This window comes from Raphanus sativus, chromosome 4, assembly GCF_000801105.2.
Source record: "Raphanus sativus cultivar WK10039 chromosome 4, ASM80110v3, whole genome shotgun sequence".
Taxonomy (NCBI): Eukaryota; Viridiplantae; Streptophyta; class Magnoliopsida; order Brassicales; family Brassicaceae; genus Raphanus; species Raphanus sativus.
The window spans coordinates 9,844,206-9,853,850 of NC_079514.1; the positions used below are offsets into that span (position 1 = coordinate 9,844,206).

The 9,645-nt window shown below is 34.6% G+C and overlaps 2 protein-coding genes across 5 annotated transcripts; one reads left to right on the forward strand and one right to left on the reverse strand.

Annotated features, from left to right (window-relative positions):
* The first annotated feature begins 958 nt into the window (after positions 1-958).
* On the forward strand, positions 959-6,073 carry LOC108853956 (GDSL esterase/lipase At4g10955). Of its 4 annotated transcripts, none has more exons than XR_001949802.2 (3): positions 959-1,218; positions 1,602-1,668; positions 1,884-2,160. XR_001949802.2 is itself a non-coding variant. In XM_018627435.2 (3 exons), exons 1-3 carry the CDS (start codon positions 4,221-4,223, stop codon positions 5,848-5,850), a joined length of 1,107 nt encoding a protein of 368 aa, XP_018482937.1. In that variant the 5' UTR covers positions 4,085-4,220; the 3' UTR covers positions 5,851-6,073. The 4 variants fall into 4 exon arrangements, 1 of the variants encoding a protein (XP_018482937.1); XR_008945114.1 differs by having other exon boundaries at positions 962-1,218; positions 1,730-2,147; XR_001949801.2 differs by lacking the exon at positions 1,884-2,160 and adding an exon at positions 4,525-4,664 and having other exon boundaries at positions 964-1,218.
* Positions 6,074-6,172: 99 nt separating this feature from the next.
* LOC108853957 (phosphatidylinositol 4-kinase gamma 3) lies at positions 6,173-9,261 on the reverse strand. Its single transcript, XM_018627436.2, has 3 exons — positions 9,069-9,261; positions 6,817-8,435; positions 6,173-6,735 (listed from the first exon to the last, which is right to left on the reverse strand). The coding sequence occupies exons 2-3, from the start codon at positions 8,161-8,163 to the stop codon at positions 6,355-6,357; spliced, it is 1,728 nt and encodes a 575-aa protein (XP_018482938.1). The 5' UTR covers positions 8,164-8,435; positions 9,069-9,261; the 3' UTR covers positions 6,173-6,354.
* Between the last annotated feature and the right edge of the window lie 384 nt (positions 9,262-9,645).

Consider the following 9,645-nt stretch of genomic DNA (forward strand, 5'->3'; position numbering starts at 1 on the left):
TATATCATTAGTACACAGAAAAAAATTAAAGTGAAAAAAATATTAATACAGTTACGGATCGAATCTATAAATAAATAACAACATCGCAAGATTATTTTCTTTAATAAATTTATTTTAATCGAAATTATAGTTCTAAATATGTTTATACATTTTATATTTTTATAAATTTATTTTATTTGTTTATAAGAGATGCTAAGATTTTGGAACTAAAAAAAATATGACCCGTAAATTTTAATTTTAACTTTTTATTATTACTACCAAAATTTATTTTCAGTCTAAATTTATGTTTAAAATATCGTAAATTCATCATTTAATATAAACAAAAAACTAAAAACATAAAATAAACACCCGTCCGATCGGACGGGTCAAGGTCTAGTAGTTATTTAAAGTTTCTGTACAACGTTTGAGATTTTTTTATGAAAAATTACATCCACTAGCGCACCCTTTTTTATAATTCACTCGAATGTAATAATGCAGTTTTGCTGACCACTACAATGTTCAAAACAAAATTAAATATAATTTTATATTACTAGGGGCTGGATTGGATATGACTAATTTGTTATTTGATAAAAAAATATTTATATAGCTATTCACGTTGGTTGTTGAATTAGTTTTTGGAAAAAATAACTATGCGAATGTTTCATGCACGCAAGATTTTGTCGTAGATGAAATTTATATAAGGGATGGTTAAGATTAGTGAAATTTTTCATCGTAAAATGTTCCGCGCTTCCAAAGCGCGGGTCAAAATCTAGTATTAATTACATTGAGTGATTGACAAGGTCGATTAATAATAGGGGATTTACATATATTTAGCATCTTTGGTTTATAACAATATATATATCTTTCATAAATAAAGGAGGCTTTTTTTTTCTCCTTGAGGGGATTAATGCCATGTGGCACTCTCTTTTAATCATTAAATTTCATCTAATTTCTGATTTTTTTGTGGGCTTCTAATTGGATTTCGTATTTGGTTTTTGGTTTAATTTAAAAAGGCCTGGATTGTACACAAATTAGACCCACGTGGTCTTTTTCTTGAAGACTCCGCCGCCTTAAACGATCACCGTCGAAGCTCTGTTTCTTTTCATCTTACCGACCACCAAAACTGGAGACGTTACGGAACGAGGATCAATCGAAACGACGTCTTAAACGCTGTCATTAACAATAGCTCCACCATTACTTCCTTTCTGTGAATCATGGAGAATCCTCAGCTATAAAAAGGTATGTTCTATCCCGTCAAATATATATGTTCAGTTTATTCAATTATAAGTTTTTTTATATTTTTAGTGTTATTGTTTTGCATGAGAAGATCTCTTTTTTTGTTCTTAGCTGCTTCTGTTTCTGAATTTTAATTTAAAAATTAAATTATTTTGACGATGACTACACCCAGATTGATAATGAGAGTTCGATCTTATCCAAAGTCTGTTTTTTCTTAAAACTTTGTCGTCTTCTTCTTCTTGAACCAGAACTTTGTCTTATGTTTATGTTTTAAAAGTTCTTGGCTGATCTGTTCAACTGCGTTCGTTGTTCTGTTCAGTTTGTAAACTGTATATTTCTTTAGTTCATGTTGTTCGATGATACTGAATGTTTCTATCAACAAGCAGGAGTCAAAAGAGAACTGGCCTACGTGAAGAAGCTTCGGCAATATTTTGTCTACAGGAGATGACAATAGTGAGTCTCTTAACTCTTAATGTTTTTGATAAGTTCTCTTAAATGACAATGTTTACTACAGATCTGTACATGAAACTAAGCGTTAGAATCACAAGCCAAATACCCAAAACCGAATCAGTAGGACATTTTGTACAAACTTAACCAAAATGTCGAACATATTTTGCAACCCACTATGATCTGTGCAGCTCATTTAAGGCACTTTTTCCTATCTACAGATACACTACATCAAAGTCTTCAATTGACCTCTTCAATTCATCGTCACCATCTTCTACACCCGTAGCATTTAATATTTATATACTAATTAGATTGTGGAAACAAACGATATTGATGTACAAAATGATATTGGAAAATATTAAAGAGAACTTATAGTCGGCTTTCTTAAATTCACCAGTATACATTGATTGCTATTTGACGTACCAACACCCAATTCCATGGTGAAAAAGCCTCCTTTGGACCAACCGGCTTGAAAGCATACTCAAGTAAAAGAAACACTATACAAAACTAAAATAAATCATCTACAATCACCGGAAATAATTATAACACACAGCGCAATCAAACAAACATGGCAATATTATAAAATAAAGTATACTAAATATCATACCAACTTTACATAAAAACATGTAAAAGCCAAATCAATAGGAAAAAAAATAATTAACAACATTATAAAAATATGAGTTATTCTTACTTTATATTTTCTTCAATGTCAAATTGAAAAAGAAATCAAATAGGAAAAATTTAAATCATTACATTTTCCATAATTTTAAAATTTAATAGTTTTGTGTTCTCTGACAAAAATAATGCCAGTGATCACTTTTGGAAACTTAAATTAAAAAAAAATTATTTATTACTTTCAATATAAGGTAAATTTTTAAATGTTTTATAAAATTAAAATATATTTAATTATAAAATAGTTTTAGTATAAACTCACCCGCCCGTAGGACGGACCAACCCCTAGTATATATATATATATCAAAGTGTGATGAACGAGTTACACATATATGACATTTAATTCATATTTATCGTAGATAAATCGTGACTTTAATTAGGTTTAGTAGACATATATAAGACTGACTCACTACCTTCAATTCCATTCTTTTTAGTCATAACCTCAACCTGAAACCTTTGAAACTTAACTCATTATCCTTAATGGTTAAATCACTGCCCTGGCTGATCTGAAACCATTCAAGATATTTTCTTAAAATTATTTTGTGTATTTTTTTAATATCTATTTTTAAAAGCAATAACATAGAAACTAAAAGATAGAAAACTCAATATCCATTAAAAATCAAATTATTGTACTTTATAAATTATACTAGATACAGGGAATAAAAAATTAAGTAAAATATAAATAACTATTAAATATAAATTATATAAAAATACTAATGATAAAATTTATATTATTAAATTTAAAAACAAATTTCTGTGATTATAAATATACAACTTTTATATTATGTATAACATATACGAAAGTTCAAACAACACAATAATATTAGATTATCATATATAAAATACATAATCTTAAAATGTCATTATATGTTGTTTGTACAATCAGCACCAATAATATTAAATGTACTTTTTCTTCAACTATTTTTAGATTTAATTTGGTTTTGCATTTATTTAAAAAAATAAAATGAAACCATTGGTTCGACATCAAAAAATCTAAAATTCATATAACATATGAAACCAAACTAATAATAATATTTCTGGGTTTATCACAAAAAAATAAAAAACTTTACTCATTTTAATTGGACAAAACAAAATAAATATGCATTTAAAATTGTAACTATATTTTACACGACTAAAAACAGAAAAACAAAACACCATAAAACCGAACCGATAACCAGATTAAACATAACTAATATCTTTTATCTAGAAAACAAAATTAATAATCTCATTCCGCGAAAGGCGCGGATTACTACCTAGTATAAATTGAAACTCAAGCAAAATAATAAACACACATCAAAACCCATTAGAAATTTGAAACCATTAAAAAACACTCAACCAATCAAAAATTGTCAGTTGTTAATTTTTCCTCCATGAAGATAAAAAATGCTACTTTATTGTTATAGATTTTCTAAATTGTATTCTTAGAGCATGTTTAACGGGGCGTTCTTAGGATTGGGATTCTTAGCTTTTTTAGTTATAAGTTAAAAGACGGTTTCTTATATTCCGCTAAAAACACAAATCCTAAGAACGCTCCATTAACCATGCTTTTATTGAAAAATTGTTAATAAAATAATTGTTGATTGACTTCTGGGTATTTTCAATATGAAAGAGTGTCTTGAGATCTATATAATCTCTTCCCATATATATACAAAAGTTCTATAATTAGTTTATTTGATTAGATTCATTGATCAATTTTCGATTTGATTTTGACATATTTCTTGAGAATACAAAAAGGTATATATATTGTTTCTTTCCTTAACTTCTTCTAATTTTTCCTTTTTTTCCTGGTGCATCATCCATTTATTCTGTCTTCTCCACTATATTTGATGAAAAAATGGTGACGATAAATCAAGAACAATTGATGTTTAGATCAGGTAGAGAAACATATGGAAGAAGAAGCTGGTGATATGGTGAAAGAGGGGCTAATGGCCTCTCAAAGAGAAATCTTCAGTATTTCTGGTCCCGTTCATCTAACTTCCATTGATTGGTCTCTCCTATTCTATCTCTTTCAATTTCAACCACATATCGATCTTCCAAAATCCATTTCACAACAAACTCATCACTAATCACATATTTTTGCTAATTCAACGGCTTTAGCCATAGTCAACCTTCATATTCTTAAATCCTTAATCCTTCACAAATCTATATATATTATTACATTTACTAAACCAAAGTCAATGTCTTTGATAGGAATAATTCGTACCATAGAACCTCGGTGGCATCATGTTTGGTACAAGCAGTGTACACCCTGGAACGAGACAGACAACAAAACAGGATTGGTTTCAAGTCACAAGCTAATCATTGGTGGGAGTTTTTCAACTTCACTTTAGCCGAAACCCTAATCGACCAATCAGACGGATCCATATATGGAGCCGTGTTCGAGTACAAACTCTTCTCTTACAATTATTATATTCATCCTCATTCGAAAACACCTCCTCGTCACGTGATCGCGTTCCGTGGTACGATCATGAAGCGGCACTCTCGGTCATGTGACCTTAAGCTGGACCTACGTTGCATTCGCGACAGCCTCCAGGACAGCACAAGATTCATGCATGCGATAGAGGTTGTACAAACCGCGGTCGCTAAAACCGGTAATGCAGCCGTGTGGCTCGCCGGGCACTCTCTTGGAGGCGCCATGGCTTTGCTTGCCGGGAAGATTATGACGAGGTCTGGTTTTCCTCTAGAGTGTTACCTTTTTAATCCTCCTTTCTCCTCCATCCCGATAGAGAAGCTACTGAAGAGTGAGAAGCTTAAACATGGAGTTAGATTAGCCGGGAGTTTAGTCAAAGCCGGAGTAGCTATGGCCGTCAATGGTCGCCACAATCACAATAAGGTATTATTCTTTCCGTTTCAAATTAAATGTGTCGTTAAGCAAAAAAAAAATTAGTAGAAAAATAAATTTAGTTTTAATATTTTGACGTGATTTAATAAAAAAACTAACAACATCTACTGAACCCGAATATGCGGCTCATTGCTTTGTTTATAGTGCAGTGTGTCATAATCCAAAGACAAACCATTATAATGCATGCATGTTATTGGCATTTCTTACTGGTTTGTCTTAGTGCCTTGTGTTACAATGCATGCACTGACATTAGATAAGAAACACCGAGAGGTTATTGGTTCGAATCTTACTAACTCTAAATATATGTACAGGACCAAGAAGACGACACGTTTATGAAACTAGCATCATGGATACCTTATTTATATGTGAATCCTTCAGATCCAATCTGCTCAGAGTACATTGGTTATTTCAAGCACAGAAACAAAATGTTTGAGATTGGAGCTGGAAAAATAGAGAGGGTCGCAACCAGGAACTCGCTTAGGAGTTTCTTGTCCGGAGGAGGAGGAGGAAGCAAGTGTTCGGATGCTTCATCAGAACCTCTTCATCTTTTACCATCGGCTTATATGACGATAAACACTAGCAAATCACCGGATTTTAAGATAGCCCATGGGATCCATCAATGGTGGGATCCTATGTTCCATGGTGAATATGTTTTGTACCAGTTTAGTCAATGACCTCCACTTTTGTCGCTTCAAATGCTTTAAGCCTTTTGCTTTTTTTTTTCTTCTAATTGTCTCTTTCACTTATTGTCTTCAAAAATTGTTTTTATTGTTATAATCTATAAAAGATCAAGTTAGTGCAGGAGGATCTGAAGGAGAAGAGAAGTAGAGTCGAGTGAAATATCAAACAACATAACATTATGAGGTTGTATACATGTTCATCTTATGATTTTTTTTTGTCAACTATGTTCATCTTATGATAGCATATTTGTTAGAGCAACACATAAATTAACGCTTTCAACGAAAGCAAACTGTGACAGATTTTAACACAAGAACGTTATTGAACCCAAGAAACAGAAGCATGACGATCGATTCTATACACACAATCATCATAACAAACCACTGTTTCAAAAAACCAAGGTTGAGTTCAAGACAGTGACACTTATTTATTTTATTACGGACACTGGAAAGACGTCTCTGTTTAGCAGTCATAAAGATAAAAAAAGATATTTTCAATTTTCAATTCCGGGAATACTGGTCGAGGCAGCAATCCATAATAGCAGAGACGGTGCCGATAAACTCCTCTTCGGTTGTCTCTGGGAGCACTATAGCTTCAGCATCATTGATGATTTGTTCAATCACAGATTCTTTCTCGAGTGTTACTCTGCACATTATGCTTCCGATGGCAAAAGGTGTGAGACCCTTTGCAGCACCTTTCTTGAGAAGCATGGTCGAGATGCGGAAGACACGGGCGCACGAAGGCGGAATCTCCCAACCGTGGAGTCTCAGAAGCTTGATGTCTTCCTCAGGGTCCAAGGATTCGATGTATTCCAGTGTCTCTGAAGAGTATGGCTCTTTTGCTTGAGGCCAGTATAGCCACTCGAATGTGCAGTCTTCAAACTGGACAAATAGTAAAGTGGTTTAGTCTCAAAATATAGTGTAGCTAATTCCAATATTGTTTGGTTTATAACAGTCATGTACCTTATTTGGAAAGCAGTAGCCGTGATCTATTGGAGTTAGCACGATCTGACCATCATTTCCCTCTCGGCTAACCAAAATGTTGCCACTATGACGATCTGCATTAGCCAGCCTAATGTCTAGAACCGATATCTTGTGAACCTGTTCAACTGGGAAGACTCCATATCCCATATCTTCACAAGTTCCAACATTACTCACAAACATCTGCAATGAACCAATCTTTGTGTTCTCTGGAGAGAAACTGTAACCGTTGGGATGGTTGAAGTCTTTGTGCAAACATTTGACCATTGTTGTTGGCGGAACTCCAGCGAAACCGGGTTGGTCACGAGGAGAAGTTCGTGTTCCAGTCACGGGATAGTCCAAAATGTAAGCAGCTACTTCTCTAAAGGCTCCTTCACCAACCTGTGTGCCTTTCTTTAGTCCCTCCCCGTCAACTGAAACACGCTGCCCGTGCGGATTGTTCACGGCCAATGGCTCCTCGTCAATGGGTTTAAAGACGGATACATATTTGTTTCCGGATGGATCTTGCATGAAGTAAGCTCCCCCTGATCCATCAGATGTTTTGATCGGGCCGTTTCCCTTCTCCAATCCTTCTATAGTGGAGCTAATAAGCTCGTTGACCAGTGAAGGGAGTTCAATTTCACGGTTAAGAACAACAGGCTCCAGGAAGAAATCCTTTGGCGTTTCTTGTGGTGATATGAGTCTTCTTCTACCATCCACTGAGTTGTCGTTCTGAGTTACATTTTCGATAGAAACCTCAAAATCCTTTCCCACTGGTTTTGCTCTGACTTTAGCGGATTTCCTAATCAGCAAATGAATCACACTCTCCCCGTCTTTACAGAGATCAGTTATAAGTCTCTGGTCATCTAGCTCTTCACCATCTAACGTGAGTTCATGATCCCACGTATTCCCCACAAGCTCGCTCTCCCTCAAAGCTATTTTCTGCTTCACGTAGCCAACGTTTCTGCTCCTCTCAACAAAGAGCTCAAACTCCTTCCCTCCAAAAGTCTTGACGGAAATGGCTTGGAGATCAGAGAGCCTAATAACCAAATGCAACAGTCTCTCATCAGCAGGACCACAATCTCGGACTTGGGAATCATTTCGAGCTGGCTCTCTACCGTCATAGTCCAGCTTCTGCTTCTTCACAAAAAATCCCTTGATACTCTGAATCCTCAGTTTCACGGATGCTATCAAATCCGACTCCATGACCCGCAAGGGGCTCAGAGATCCGGAAATAGACAGGAATATCAGGATTGGGTCGTCTAAGTCCAAACCAAACCGTCCAATAAAACCTGGAAAGTTGACAACTTCTTCCAGGGCTGGACTAAGAGCTACACTAGCAATTGACATACCAACTGTACAAACTTTCTAATACTAAAAATCCTCAAGAGCTGGATTCCGAGGAATGAACAAATCCCCAAGAGCTCAACAGGGATTAAAGAAAAAAGGCTGAAATACCAGAAGAAACTCAACCTTCCGTGTAGTTTTTAAACAGACCCAAGTTCCTGCACGGATTCAGGAACTCAGAAACGAAGTGCCTTGTAAATCACATCTTGCCAACCGAATTCATATTGAAGCTAAACGAATCCCAAAACCACCTACGCCTTCATTCAGCAAAGAACCTGAACAACCAATGATCACAGGAATCAGCCAAAGATATTACTCAACGAAACATCAATCACTAATCAACCCCATCTTATAAAAAATATAAAAACATTCAGATCAAACACAAAGATTTTAGAGAAAAAAAAAAAGGATGTTCACACTAACCTCTCCTCTTGTATGGAGGATGAACAAGACTTCTAATTATATCTTTAGCCAAACTATATACAGCCTTTTAAGAACTTAAGGCCTCATCTTATATAACTAGTAAACCTCAATAACCTAAAATTAGCTCAAAAGAAGCCTAACCAAACTATTCAAGTCAACAACGCCTTTATCAAAAGCCAAACTAACCCCAGGCTGGCCTAAAAGTTTTGATCTTACCAACAAAGTTTAATTATAGATTAAAAATCCATCACTCAACAAAACAGCACTATCCATTGTTTATTCGCTAAAAAAAAGTCTCCCATCATCTTAAAAAAAAAAAAAAAAGTCTCCGATCATCTAACTAGCATTCACACTATGGAACTGCTACAGTAAACGAAAATTAGATTAACCTTTCTCGATCATCGAATAGATACAACCTAATCATTCATGATCTGAAGAGATAACAACAAACTAATCGATCGGAATTTTAAAAAAATGATTCATACCTCGGAATCAAAATCCGTGAACCGATGGATCAATCGAAACTGTTTCGTTTAAGATCTAATCGTCGTCAATTATCCGAGAATCTGGAAACTCTTTTTGCAAAATTTTCCCGAGAATTTGAGCGCGTGAGTGCGTACCCAGAAAGAGAGGCACAAACAGTAATCAACTACTAACGAGTCTTCTTTGAACAGCGGCGAATTTTCTGGGGATCTATTTATATCTTTGACCTCGCTGACTTTTGACGGAAGTTTTGTGCCATCTCTAACGCCGTTAACACGGATACTGATTTCGTAACGGACGCGATTTTTTACCGTCTAAGAAGTTTAAAAAGACCCATTGGGTCTTCGATCCTGGGCCCTTATGTAGTTTATTTTTTTTTTTTTTTTAGGTTAGGTTTGGCCTGTTTATATATTCCTGAAAACCGAATATAACCGGGGTGCTTCATATGAACTAAACCAGTTTATTACAAAGATCTAACCCATTTTTTACCATAAGCACCAATCATTTAAAAAAAAAAAAAGTTAACAACCAGAATGTTTGAAGGACAAAGGCAGATAAACGATTCTTATTAGACATTTC